This window comes from Salvelinus namaycush, chromosome 1 (assembly GCF_016432855.1).
Source record: "Salvelinus namaycush isolate Seneca chromosome 1, SaNama_1.0, whole genome shotgun sequence".
Lineage (NCBI taxonomy): Eukaryota > Metazoa > Chordata > Actinopteri > Salmoniformes > Salmonidae > Salvelinus > Salvelinus namaycush.
The window spans coordinates 47,332,474-47,347,668 of NC_052307.1; the positions used below are offsets into that span (position 1 = coordinate 47,332,474).

The 15,195-nt window shown below is 38.4% G+C and overlaps 1 protein-coding gene across 1 annotated transcript; it reads right to left on the reverse strand.

Moving 5' to 3' along the window:
• Nucleotides 1-4,173: 4,173 nt before the first annotated feature.
• On the reverse strand, nucleotides 4,174-14,237 carry nudt12 (nudix (nucleoside diphosphate linked moiety X)-type motif 12). The gene is made up of 7 exons (XM_038989962.1): nucleotides 14,119-14,237; nucleotides 6,886-7,109; nucleotides 5,725-6,293; nucleotides 5,444-5,611; nucleotides 5,183-5,296; nucleotides 4,892-5,091; nucleotides 4,174-4,724 (listed from the first exon to the last, which is right to left on the reverse strand). The coding sequence occupies exons 2-7, from the start codon at nucleotides 7,089-7,091 to the stop codon at nucleotides 4,614-4,616; spliced, it is 1,368 nt and encodes a 455-aa protein (XP_038845890.1). The 5' UTR covers nucleotides 7,092-7,109; nucleotides 14,119-14,237; the 3' UTR covers nucleotides 4,174-4,613.
• Between the last annotated feature and the right edge of the window lie 958 nt (nucleotides 14,238-15,195).

Below are 15,195 nucleotides of genomic sequence, written 5' to 3' on the forward strand. Positions count from 1 at the left end.
GAAGAAACCTTTTGGCCCATCAAATTAAATCAAATAATATTTTATTGTCAAGACTTTAACCCAGACAGCTGCCAGTACAAGACCTGCTGCTATCATTTCATTACTGGTAAGTACAGTTGAAGTCGGAAGTTTAGCCTTAGCCAAATACATTTAAACTCAGTTTTTCACAATTCCTGACATTTAATGCGAGTAAAAAAATCATTGTCTTAGGTCAGTTAGGATCACCACTTTATTTTAAGAATGTGAAATGTCAGAATAATAGTAGTGAGAATGATATATTTCAGCTTTTATTTCATCACATTCAGAGTGCGTCAGAAGTTAACATACACTAAATTAGTTTTTGGTAGCATTGCCTTTAAATTGTTTAACTTGGGTCAAACGTTACAGGTAGCCTTCCACAAGCTTCCCAGAATAAGTTGGGTGAGTTCTGGCCCATTCCTCCTGAAAGAGCTGGTGTAACTGAGTCAGGTTTGTAGGCCTCCATTGCTCGCACCCGCTATTTCAGTTCTACCCAAACATTTTCTATGGGATTGAGGTCAGGGCTTTGTGATGGCCACTCCAATACCTTGAATTTGTGGTCCTTAAGCCATTTTGCCACAACTTTGGAAGTATGCTTGGAGTCATTGTCCATTTGGAAGCCCCATTTCTGACCGAGCTTTAACTTCCTGACTGATGTCTTGAGATGTTGCTTCAATATATCCACATACTTTTCCTCCCTCATGATGCCATCTATTTTGTGAAGTGCACCAGTCCCTCCTGCAGCAAAGCACCCACACAACATGATGCTTCCACCCTCGTGCTTCACGGTTGGGATGGTGTTCTTCAGCTTGCAAGGCTCCCGCTTTTCCTTCCAAACATAACGATGGTCATTATGGCCAAACAGTTCTATTTTTGTTTCATCAGACCAGAAGACATTTCTCCAAAAAGTACAATCTTTGTCCCCATGTGCAGTTGCAAACCGTAGTCTGGCTTTTTTAATGGCGGTTTTGGAGCAGTGGCTTCTTCCTTGCTGAGCGGCCTTTCAGATTATGTCAATATAGGACTTGTTTTACTTTGGATATAGATACTTTTGTACCCGTTTCCTCCAGCATCTTCATAAGGTCCTTTGCTGTTGTTCTGAGATTGATTTTCACTTTTCGCACCAAAGTACGTTCATCTCTAGGAGACAGAACGCGTCTCCTTCCTGAGCGGTATGACGACTGCGTGGTCCCATGGTGTTTATACTTGCGTACTATTGTTTGTACAGATGAACGTGGTACCTTCAGGCTTTTGGAAATTGCTCCCAAGGAGGAACCAGACTTGTGGAGGTCTAGAATTGTTTTTCTGAGGTCTTAGCTGATTTCTTTTGATTTTCCCATGATGTCAAGCAAAAAGGCACTGAGTTTGAAGGTAGGCCTTGAAATACATCCACAGGTACACCTCCAATTGACTCAAATTATGTAAATTAGCCTATCAGAAGCTTCTAAAGCCATGACATCATTTTCTGGAATTTTCCGAGCTGTTTAAAGGCACAGTCAAGTTAGTATATGTAAACTTCTGACCCACTGGAATTGTGATACAGTGAATTATAAGTGAAATAGTCTGTCTGTAAACAATTGTTGGAAAAATTACTTGTCATGCACAAAGTAGATGTCCTAACCGACTTGCCAAAACTATAGTTTGTTAACAGGAAACGTGTGGAGTGGTTGAAAAACAAGTTTTAATGACTCCAACCTAAGTGTATGTAAACTTCCGACTTCAACTGTATGAGTTAAGCTCGTATCTGCTTCAAATGCACAATTTCAAGGGATCCATTGGAAATGCCCATAAGGCTAATGGTCTAAGACACTGCATCTCAGTGCAAGAGGTGTCACTGCAGTACTTGGTTCGAATCCAGGCTGCATCACATCCGGCCGTGATAGGGAGGCGCACAATTGGCCCAGCGTTGTCCAGGTTTAGCCGGGGTAGGCCGTCATTGTAAATAAGAGTTTGTTCTTAACTGACTAGTTAAATAAAGGTTAAATGTAAAAAAATAAAAAATTATAGATTGTAGGTTTGATAGATTGAATCAGGTGTGTTGGAATGGAATAGAAGCCTGCACACCCAGCAGGGTTTGACAGCTCTCTATACTGTATCTGAGGACAGAAAACATTACAAAGAAACATAGATGTTGCTATATCCTCAGTTTTTCTCGCTAGGAACTGGAACTGGGGAATAGTTTCATAATGTCCTCCCACAAAGTTACCTGCCATATCCAGGGTAACAGTAGCCTACTCTCCCTTCTTTGATCGCTGGAAGTGCTAGCTAATCATTTCACCCTCTTCCATGGCTGTTAGCTAGCTACCTAACTACAAATGCATTTGGAGTAACAATGATAAATACATCAAGATAGCTAACTAATGTTAGCTAAAATGAAGTTAGCAAGCTGGTGACATTGAATTCACGTAGCTAGCTACTGTAGCTATACAGTATGTAAAGTTAGCTAACTAGCGAACATAACTTACATGTTAGCATTTGAGTTAGCCTGGGTCCTTAGAAAAACGAAATAATGGTCAAAGTTTCGGGTGGTAGCAAAACACAGCAAGCCATGTAGACGATTGGAGAACTTTCAGACTGACGCTTGGTGTGGTTGCTAAGTGATTTGTGACGCAACTGCAAGCCCTAATTGACTGCATGTACAATATGTATTTTTGACAACAGGGGTAATATTCTTTCATATGAACAATTTATAACATTGAATGAGTTTACAATACCTTTCAGAGAGTTTATTTCTGTGATCAAAGCCATTCCCAGTGGTTTAACTACATCTTAGCTTTGGTGATGATCACAGAGCTTATCCAGAAATCAGTTTGGAAGGCGTGGGCTTACTTGAGAAATCTTGTTGTACACTTTCACAAGGCACATTTTCCATTCACAGAAACATTTTCTAGAACATGCTTATTCCTGACATTGTCTGGAAAAAAGCTTGCTTGACACCTTACAAATATTGTATATATACACATTTAAGGAAGTGCACTTTAAGACTCTACATAAGATATATCCATGTAATTCTATGTTGTCCACATTTGTTGATATCTGCACTTTCTGCTAAAAAGAAGGTGAACATCTGACTCACTTGTTCTATGAATGTAAATCTGTGATACATTTTTGGAAAAACCTTGCAGAAAACTTATTTACCTTTTTGAACACTACCTATGTTTTTGACATGAAGAATATGTTACTATTGCAATGATAACAAGATTATTGAAATGATTGTGCTTTTTTTTTAAATTCTTGTTGCCAAATACTTTATACACAAACAAAAATTCCAGAATTCTATACCAAAATTACAAATATTTTTGATTGAATTTAATAATCTTGTCAAGACATCCATAGTGAATAACAAAAATAATATCTTCCTGAATCATGAGATTTTTTTCTGAGTGAATACAATTGCACTAGAATTGTCATATTAAAAATATATATATATATATTTTTAAATGTTATTTCTATGAATCCAATCATGATAATGGCGCCGAAGGAGATGGCCGCTGTTTTGCTGATAAAACCACTAATTCCTATGATTAACAGTGTTAATAACTTATATGTGAAAACAATATTTTTTGTGAAACGTTTTAAAATTTTGGTTGGTAGCAACATGTGAAAATCATTGTGGAAATATGTTGTAGCTCAAGTTGACGACACAACCCAATGCTCTCTCTGGGCTAGCTAGCAAATGTAGGTAGACACAATAATACCAAAGTCAATATCAGCATGTGAAGTAGCTAGCTAACTGTAAAATCGCCTAAACAAACTGCACTATCAATTTAGGAGTCCATGTCAGAGTTCAACTTGCAGTTCGCCTCTGCCCAGAGCAGTGGATAGTATGTTGCTATGGCAACAACGGCCCTTTCCCATGTTTCCCAAGACACAAAAAGCACATTGCGAAATGGTACTCGAAAAACTGAGTTGAATAATTTGGTACACTGTTTAGATTTAAATATATACTTTGTAATGACCATATAAACGGATAGATGTGTTCTAGACAAGTAAGCACATACCATCTATTGGCTGATTTGGCGATCTGGAGTGCAGGTATTTTTTTCCCCTAAGTGTTATGAAATGTGATAGTGTGTTATCTCCAGTGACGAGAACCATGTAGCTATAACACGTTCCTACACAATTTCCTAATTTCACAGTCGGACCACTTGGAAGTTAAATCATGGGTAAGATTTTTATTGTACTCACTGATAGAACATAGGCTTTCACAAAATTGACTGGAGTTTCATTTTTTTATGGGGGTCGATTATCCCTTTAAAATGCCTACTTTTTCTTGACCTACTTTTAATCCAATTAAAATACTGCAATGATGAAAAAGTATTCCATATAAAATGATAGATTAGTCGTGTTCATATCTAAGGCACAGTGGAATAGTGGAAATAAAATAAAATCTACTTTGATCACTTTATGCCAAATTTTACACAACCATTATAATGTCTTAAATGTGGTAATGCCTTAGTAAACACTACTTTGATTGGATGGAAAATCAGACATGAGAATGTTTTGATAATTCATTCATAGATTTTTCTATTGTATTTCATTATTAATTACATTTAGTGGTGTAATCCATCCTGGAGAAGTGCCCTTCATTAGGCTTAAAGATTTGAGCTCATACCAATCCAATGTTTCACCAACTGATGTGCAATGGCCTGTCTTGGTGGCATGGTAAAGGCTGGTTTTGTTCCCTTGACAATGACATCTATAACCTGCATTACACAGACATAGCACTGAGTTAATACATTGTAATAATACAAGTTCACTGACATAGTTTACATGACTTCAATCACCTCTTATTACATTCAGGTGATGTTTTGTTTCTATCTAGGCCTATGTTATAACATGTAAATCACAGATTAGGAAAACTAGCATTTACCTGTTGCCGTGTAAACCAACGAGCTTCTTCAATTTCCTTTTCATCGACTTTGATGTCTGTTGACATGGCAACAGCCAGGCAACCAATCATTAGTGAGGAGGGCATTGGCCAGGGCTGACAGGACACATACTGAACAGGACCCACTTTGACCCCACTCTCCTCCTCCGTCTCTCTCCTTACTGCATCCTCAATGGCCTCACCTGCATAGAGAGATGTCACTGGCATCTATCTGCACACTCCAACATCAGAGTAAATGTTAAGTGTTTTGTTTAGTGTGTTGAGATCAACTACCTGGTTCAATGAATCCAGCAAGACATGAAAACATCCCAGCAGGAAAAGTCTTCTTTCTGCCCAATAAGCATTGGTTGCCATCTGGGTGAATGACCAACATGATCACCACAGGATCTGCATGGATAATACGACACATAACATTACATAAGTCAGATCATTTTGACCTGATATTGAGGTTAGAACATTATAATAATGATTAAGATAAAAAACATGCAGTAGTTCCGTTTCAATTAACAAATTCAAAAACAGGAGGCTCTTTACCAACTCGTGGGTAACAAGTGTTGTGGATGCCTTGTCGGCTTCTGCAGTCTTTGTTGAAGCAGGTCCTCTTATACCCTCCTTCCTCCACATTGGTGTTACTCCCACATGTTGGGCAGAAGCTGTATCGGTTGTGCCAAGCGAGGACAGAGCTGGCCTGAGCTATGATTCCTGAGGGGAAAAGAGATCATACATTTTTTTTTGGGGGGGGGGGTTTGTAAGTCCACATTTTGTATGCTGTTTCAATAATATTTTGATGAAGAACCTCCCAGAGAAATACTCACCAGCCTCAGCCTCACTAAGTTTCAGAAGACCTGGCATGGGTGGTTTGAGAAAGAAACTATTTGGATTGGTGAGTTGGAGATGATTCATGGGATTGTCATCAGTATTGAGAGCAAACCAAGCAGTGGGTTCATTCCCTTCGTTTGGAGGAGAGGATGAGGAGCTTCTCTGCTTCTCTACCCCGAGGAAGATGACTGTTGTTCCAGATTTTTGAAGTAGTTCTTTATTAACCGAGCTTGCATCAAGTCTACACAGTTTTATACCTGGATGGGCTGTGTTGCTCTCCTCGGAAGCAGACACAAGAGGGTTCAAGTTAAAGAACAAGATGAACACTGTGTCTGGAGAAGACTGTTTTGCTTCTAGCCACTTTCTGTCAGGCCTCTTTTCACTCATTCTGTTGAAAACTTCTCTGTTGAAGTAGTTTTCATGCTCTTCCATTCTGTCGCTGGGTAGAATCCGTTGACATTTGTTCTCAGTCTTTGCCAATAACCTGGCAATATGTCGGTGTCCCCAGAATTTGGCAATGTCATAGGCAGTTTGAGCAGATTTATTGACTAAAAACTTATCACACCTTGAGGGAAAGAAAAGTGTGATCAGTACATCTAATTAGGGTGTTATCTTCATGTTTACACGGTTAATCATCTGTTATCAGGTAATTAACCTAGGGTGTATTCACTAGGAACCAAACGGAAGCAAACAGGACAAAATGGGGAGGGACATACCTGAATTCGTATAATAGCAACTCTTGTTTTTATTACAAAACTTTTTCCATTGGGAAACATTTTGCTACGGTGTGCCCTAATGAATACACCCCTGCGGTTATTTTAACCATATGTTTAGACATTTAAAAGGCACCCTCTCTAAGATGTGAATACTCAAAGTGGGCCACCATAAAAACATAAACAAACAAATGCATCCCATGCCATTTTCAAATACAAAAATAACTTGATTTCTATGATCTATCTGTTGTGTTCAAGAATGACATTCCATGAGCGCATCATTACTTGTTTGAAATATGATTTTATCCTAATAGACCTACAATCTCCTGTGACAACAAAAACACACAATGGAGTAATAGTTCTTACTTACTTAAACAATGTAAAACAGCTGTAATAATCTCATGTATCCATGTCATTTTTGTTCAGTAATGTTTTGATATTTACCCATTTGAAAGTAGGTTGTCTACAATATCAGTGTGTCCATTCCTTGCAGCTAGCATCAACGCAGTCCAGCCATTCTTCCCACTTTCATTGACCAAAAAGCTGGAATGAGAGATCATCCCAGAGACTTTTGCCAGGTCTCCTCTGGAAGCATAATCCAAGAATCTCTCCAACAGCTCCTCTTTGGGACTCATCTGAATATTTGCCATTTGAGTGTGATAGTATACCTGTATGAATATGATAGGACATACATTATGATAGTTTATTTTATGTTTTGCTATGCTATCCATGTGTTTAATATACTGTATGTGTTTTTATTGAGCTGGCTTCTTGGCCAGGTCTCCCTTGTAAAATAAGTATTCTGACCTCAATGGGACTTCCTGGATAAATAAAGGTTAAATTAAACAAATCTTTACTCATGTGTTTATGTGATATTTGGTTATTTGAGACTGAGATTGAATGAAAGAAGTGGGCCTACATCAATTTGCCTATGTCTAGCAATTTACTGACTGGGATTAATGCCACGTTCACGTGCTGGTCGGAACTATGAACCTCACAAATTTCCGACTTGCTAACTGGTTGTACCGAGTTCAACCAGTTAACAAGTTGGAAATGTCCTAGTTCTGACTAACACGTGAAAGCGGCATAGAGAGCAATAGCAATGGCGTCTTTTTGTAAGCACCAACGGAGGCTAACTCCGCTATGGATCGTTGGCCAAAGCCTATGGGGAAATGAATGGGGTTTCGGAGGGTTTTTGGATAAACGCTGAAAATAAGGTCTGTGGAAATCTTCATCAGCTAACAATAATTAATAATAATAAATTACATTTGTAGAGCGCTTTTCTTTTACAGACGTCATTTTTTCAGTATTTTGAAGCATTTATGTAATTAAAATAAGCACAGAAAGCACAAAGGCTTCATAATTCATGAAGATCATATTAACTGACTGATATTCAGGGTCATAAATTGGGTTTGGAAAGTTGAAGCTCATTTGCTGCATTTCTATACAATTAATTAAACTTTAATATTCCATTATCACCTTGGCTGCTGTAAATTCATTCACCTCAGACGATCTACAAACACATAGCCTATTAGCTATACTATTGTAATGTTATACCCTTAAGGGAAAGCTTGGCTGGAGCTGTCACCAAAAAAATGCACCACCCAAAAATGCACCACAAAAAAAATGCACCACCCTCTCCAATAGGGCTGGGCGATATGGCAAATAAATTATGATATATATATTTTTTTCATTCGATAACAATAATTATCAAATAATGTTTAAAAGGTGCTTCAGACTCAAGAATGCCTAATGCCTGCGCATTAGAGCGTTGGGCCAGTAACCGAAAGGTTGCTAGATCGAATCCCCGAGCTGACAAGATAAAAATCTGTCATTCCACCCCTGAACAAAGCAGTTAACCCACTGTTCCCCGATAGGCCGTCATTGTAAATAAGAAGTTGTTCTTAAAAACTTCTTATGGCTGGGGGGCAGTATTGAGTAGCTTGGATGAATAAGGTGCCCAGAGTAAACTGCCTGCTACTCAGGCCCAGAAGCTAAGATATGTATATTATTAGTAGATTTGGATGGAAAACACTCTGAAGTTTCTAAAACTGTTTGAATTTTTTTTCTGTGAGGCAAAAAAAACAGAGAAAAAATCCAACCAAGAAGTGGGAAATCTGAGGTTTGTAGGTTTTCAAGTCTTTGCTTATCCAATATACAGTGTAAAATTTGGTCCGATTGCACTTCCTAAGGCTTCCACTAGATGTCAACAGTCTTTAGAACCTTGTTTCAGGCTTCTACTGTGAAGGGGGAGAGAATAAGAGCTGATTGACTAAGGGGTCTGGCAAAATGCCATGAGCTCAGTCTCGTGCGCACCCGTGAGAGTTAGCTGCGTTCCTTTTCATTTCTAAAGACAAAGGAATTGTCCGGTTGGAATATTATTGAAGATTTATGATAAAAACATCCTAAAGATTGATTCTATACATCGTTTGACATGTTTCTATGAACTGTAATGGAACTGTCGTCTGAATTAAGTGCCTGCGCCGTGTGAATTTGGATTTGTGAACTAAACGCGCAAACAAAAAGGAGGTATTTGGACATAAATGATGGACTTTATCGAACAAAACAAAAATGTATTGTGGAACTGGGATTCTTGGGAGTGCATTCTGATGAAGATCATCAAAGGTAAGTGAATATTTATAATGTTATTTCTGACTTCTGTTGACTCCACAACATGGCGGGTATCTGTATGGCTTGTTTTGGTCTCTGAGCGCTGTACTCAGATTATTGCATGGTGTGCTTTTTCGGTAAAGTTTTTTTTAAATCTGACACAGCGGTTGCATTAAGGAGAGGTTTATCTATAATTCCATGCATACCACTTGTATCTTTTATCAATGTTTATTATGAGTATTTCTGTCAATTGATGTGGCTCTTTGCAAAATCACCGGATGTTTTGGAGGCAAAACACTACTAAACATAACACGCCAATGTAAACTGAGATTTTTGGATATAAATATGAACTTTATCGAACAAAACATACATGTATTGTGTAACATGAAGTCCTATGAGTGTCATCTGATGAAGATCATCAAAGGTTAGTGATTAACTTTATCTCTATTTCTGCTTTTTGTGACTCCTCTCTTTGGCTGGAAAAATGGTTGTGTTTTTCTGTGACTAGATGCTGACCTAACATAATCGCATGGTATGCTTTCGTCGTAAAGCCTTTTTGAAATCGGACACTAGGGTGGGATTAACAACAAGTTTATCTTTAAAATGATGTATAATACTTGTATGTTTGAGGAATTTTAATTATGAGATTTCTGTTGTTTGAATTTGGCGCCCTGCACTTTCACTGGCTGTTGTCATATCGATCCCGTTAACGGGATTTCAGCCGTAAGAAGTTAACCTCTTGACGCTAGGGGTCAGATATATATATATATATATTCTTTTTAAATAACGTTCCCAAGGTAAACGGACTATTTCTCAGGTCCAGATCGTAGAATATGCATATAATTTACAGGTTAGGATAGAAAACACTCCAAAGTTTCCAAAACTGTCAACATATTGTCTGTGAGTATAACAAAACTGATTCTGCAGGCGAAAACCTGAGGAAATCTAACCCGGAAGTGATTTTTTTAATTTTTTATCTGTGTTTCCTTGCCCGTCTTTCTTCCATTTAAAGGGGTATCAACCAGATTCCTTTTCCAATGGCTTCCTCAGGCTGTGACCAGGCTGTAGACATAGTTTCAGGCTTTTATTTTGAAAAATGAGCGAGATTTTTCAAAAGTAGTCAGGTGTCCTTTGATTAGTTCCTGCGCGCCAGAGGGGTAGCTCTCCATTTTCTTTCTCTCTTTTATTGAATAGGTTACGGTCCGGTTGAAATATTATCGATTATGTTTATTAAAAACAACCTGAGGATTGATTATAAAAAAACATTTGACATGTTTCTACGAACATTACGGATACTTTTTGGAATTTTCGTCGAACGGAACGAGGCTTTGGTTTTCTGAACATAACGCGCAACCCAAATGGCGTTTTTTTGTTATAAAAGTAATATTTATCGAACAAAAATAACATTTATTGTGTAACTGGGAGTCTCGTGAGTGCAAACATCTGAAGATTATCAAAGGTAAGCGATTAATTTGATTGCTTTTCTGACTTTCGTGACCATGCTAATTTGGGGCTAGCTGTTCTAGCATTGATTGATACACTCACAAAAGCTTGGATTGCTTTCGCTGCAAAGCATATTTTCAAAATCTGACACGATGCATTTTCATCAGAATGATATTTGACAACATGAGTACAAAGGAGGAACTACTCGCCATTTTGCCACTGAAAGGACATACAAGGGGCAAAGATATTTTTCAAGCTTTTATGGAGTTTGCTAGGCGAAGAGCCCGGATCTCAATCCCATTGAGCATGACTGGGACCTGTTGGATCGGAGGGTGAGGGCTAGGGCTATTCCCCCCAGAAATGTACAGGAAATTGCAGGTGCCTTGGTGGAAGAGTGGGGTAACAACGCACAGCAAGAACTGACAAATCTGGTGCAGTCCATGAGGAGGAGATGCACTGCAGTACTTAATGCAGCTGGTGGCCACACCAGATACTGACTGTTACTTTTGATTTTGACCCCCCTTTGTTCAGGGACACATTATTCAATTTCTGTTAGTCACATGTCTGTGGAACTTGTTCAGTTTATGTCTTAGTTGTTGAATCTTATGTTCATACAAATATTTACACATGTTAAGTTTGCTGAAAATAAACGCAGTTGACAGTGAGAGGACGTTTATTTTTTCCTGAGTTTGTTATTTCAGTGGCAAAATGGCAAGTAGTTCTTCCTTTGAACTCATGTTGTAAAATACCATTCTGATGCAAATGCATAACTGTGCTACATCTACCATATCTGTGGACTGTTCAAACTGGAGGGAATAACACTCGCAGTTGTCAATATCCTTCTTTAGTTGATCCTCGAGGTTCTCCGCTATTCCCTCCCATCTTCTTGTCACCGTATTTCTGGACAACTGAATGTCATTGATGGCAGCCACAAACTCAGTCTTATTCTTAAAATCCCCAAACAGCGAGTCTGCAGCCTTAGTTAAGAACAATGCTGCAATAGTTTATATTTTTCTAGGGGCCTTGATCAGCTTGCCTCAGCTGGTGTACTGTGTTTTATCTGATGTAACAAAGCATGTTCCCACTAACCCCCTTCTTTTATCCTTTTCTACATCTAATAACTCCTGGATGTGCCTGGCCCAAACCTACCTGGACGTGCTGCTGATCCTGGACTGGGGCTGAGGACCCTTGGCCCCAGCCCCTCCCCCCCTAGCATGCTTGTACCTAAGCTAAATACTGTATATTCCATCTCACCCTCTTCTTCTCCTCTTCTGTCTTAAGCCTAGTCCAGGACAAATAAACAATTTTATATTGAATTTATATTGAACATGATTTTTTGTCAAGGACAAGGTGTAATCTGAGTCTGGGAAACCAGACCATACTGTAGACAATGAAATTATTCCAGAATACTATCAAAATAAAGATTGTTTTCTATGATTATCTATGGTACATTAAACATTTCCATTCTACAATATGGCATCTGACAAAGAAAACTCTCAAAATCCTATTATATTTGTGGTGTGGTCTGTCCCTCACAGAACAGGAGGCAAAGGAGAAAAGCACAAAAATAAAAAAAATAACATCAGTGGGAGTTAACACACATCTAAATACAGCAGATAAAGCACATTTAGGACTACAGACTAACCAATCAAACAAGGGTTAGGGTTGTTTTAGCCATTATCATACTACTTAAGCCTATCCAAACATCTCCACAAATTCATAGGGGATTGGTCTAACATATCCATCTGCAGACACAATTTTTTACTTTTCAGGAGAAGAGAAAAGAGAAAACATTTAGGGGGAAGGTAGGAGAGGAGTGGTGAAGAGAGAACAGAGATGATGGGGTGGAGAGTGTTCGACTTTATACTAGGAGAGAGGGTTCTTTGTTGTTTTTGGTGTTTTTAAAAGGAAAGATTTCATTTGAATGATTTTAAGCAGCCAATGACTTTGTTCTCTCCCCCCCCCCTCTCTCATGCCATATTCCCATTGCTAACGTTAGTTATTGCTATCCCATTGCTATAGTTTCTGTAGTCTAGTGGCCAGTTTGTATATGGGGAAAAAATGCCATTCTTCCCATTATGGACTAACGTAAACTCACCTTATTCCGTACAAATGTGCGCAACCGCAACATTCAAACAAGGCTACAAAGAGAACTAATGGGACTGTAGCGACTGTGTTGACTTCAAAATCGGGGGTGTGAACTAGGTATCTATTCAAGTGTTGATCGACATGGTAATGGCTCTATAGTATTGGAGAAAAGTTGAAAAAACGGACCCTCCGTTACATCGTGACGTGTCATGTCGTAACGTACAGCACGCATAAAGCAACTATTTCTGTCTTACAATATCTCTCCACCAGGTGTAGCACTTCTCTCATCGTTTAAAAACAAGAAATGGACAGTGACGGGGGTAAGGGGGGGGGTACCTAGTAATTTTTTGCATCATCATTGCATGTGATCATCATTCTCAAAACAGCTGTTTTACTTCTAAGATCACTTTAGCATCGCCCTAAAAACCAGATTCAAATTCGACACAAACCTTCAAATAGGTATGTAATGACACATTATATAAACTCTTTATAGTGTTTTATTTACATTTTAGAGGCGATTAGTTTCGCTTCCCCACCCGCCATATTTAAAAAGACCCGACGGGGCTCATTGCCTGTTTGAATTATGCAGAAACGGGCAGCTTTTAGGTCATGTAATTGATAATGTTGGAAAGGGGAGAAATTGTGCTTTACAATGTTATTGACATTACAGTTGATCTGGAACTATTACGTTTTTGGGGCGCTAAAATAAGGGCAATTGTACGGACCAAGGCGATGTACGAGTTTACGTTAGTAGAGCTGGGACACCAGGTGGGTGCAATAATTATCAAATTGAAAGGGAAAACAGCAGTACTCAGAACCTCTAGCCGCTGTAATCTAAGTTCTACGAGGGCAAAATTACTATCTGATAACACAATTCATGTTTGTATTACATCATGTAATGTATTGCTCAGTAAAAATTATATTTATTGTCGAATTGTAGCTAGATTTTCCGCAATGGTTCCGCTAGCCACCACTTGTGATTCTGTGGAAATTAAAAACAGTCTGCTGTAGAACTCGACGCAGTGTAAAACGCAAACTCTCGTTGTAGTGAATGGGACTATGACCCCACAACAGTGACAGAGTAGCAAATGTAGAATTTAGTTATAAAACAACGAAGTGCAGACTAACTGCTACAGTAGGCGTTTTTTTCCACATTCTCATTGGTCCATCCGACGTCAATCAAATTGAATAATGCCCTTTCACATGATGTAACTTTGTTTATATTTGGTAGCCATAGCCCCTTCAAAAGATATGTTGCGAGCTTTTAAACACATGGATATTTCAAGATTCTTGTATTGCTGCCTGTCCGACAACTATAACAATGCTGTACTGCCTTTGACAAATGTTATTATTTTGGCTACAGGACTCCGGTTATGTCACAACTCCATGTTTAAGCTATAGGCGATACGAGAGGAACTATATATAAACAAATGCAACTTGTCACGCAAAACAATCATATAGCTTTCACCCGACATGTAGCCTATATCGAGAGTCACTAGATAAAACCAACGGAATAAGGCACTTTCAACCACTAACCTTGGTACGTGCCTGCGGTCTGTAGTCTTCCTGAGACTGGCCCAAATTGTTGAATAAAAGATTGAGGAGCAAATGCAACAGCGACGCTGGCAAGACATGCGTATTACACTCAAACACTATCCAACTGGCCCAAAGTCTAAGCTTTAGTGCGCTTATTTTCCAAGGCTTTTGATGCATATGCCTACCTACATATTCAATGTTATGCTTCATTGATACAAATTCATCAGATACGAAATACATTTCCGACTGACGTACCACACAAATCCTAGTATTGCAAGTGAGCATGATTTATTTTGTGGCCTAACCAGATTACAAATCACACAATAGGCTACTGACTGTTTGTGGTTGATGTTAATTTCATAATGTACAAAATAGGCTATAACAATGTTATTTTAGAATATAGAGGCTTTGCTTTTAAAGATTGTTTTACCTTTTAAATAAAAAATGTATCGACTGTCATCAAAAAGACAAGACAACACACAGAAAACAACCATTGTTCAGATACAAAAAAATCTAATGGAAGCTTAATTATTGACCAAACAAATATTTAACATTTTTAAGAAACACAATGTAAAATGAAAATATTTCAATCTCAGATAATACTAACAATCTAGCTATCGTCATCAAGGGGGCAATGAAAACCAACCGGTGTCAAATAATACATAAAGACAAACAGCCACAACAATTTCTCATTGGCCTGTTATATCCCCCCATCCCTTACATATTAGTTGACTAAATGTAATTTAAAATAAGCATTATATATAAATAAAAACAAATCAAAACACTTCTGACTGCATTCAAGTCGGCTAACTGGTGTGTGATTTTATCATGGAATAATTTAGTTCACCACAGCATTGAACACAAGTCTTGAGGCTCCAAGAGGATGCGACCTACTGCATTCTACATGTGTAACTAGCCTGGGTACTAGTCTGTTTAGGTTACACTACACTCTTTGTACTCCATGTCATATGCCAAATCTCAGTACAGGTGTGTTTAGCTGGGGGGGGGAAAGGAGTGGCAATGACTGGAATGATAGCTAAAAAGACAGGTACCCAGACTAGTGTATAACTACATAGA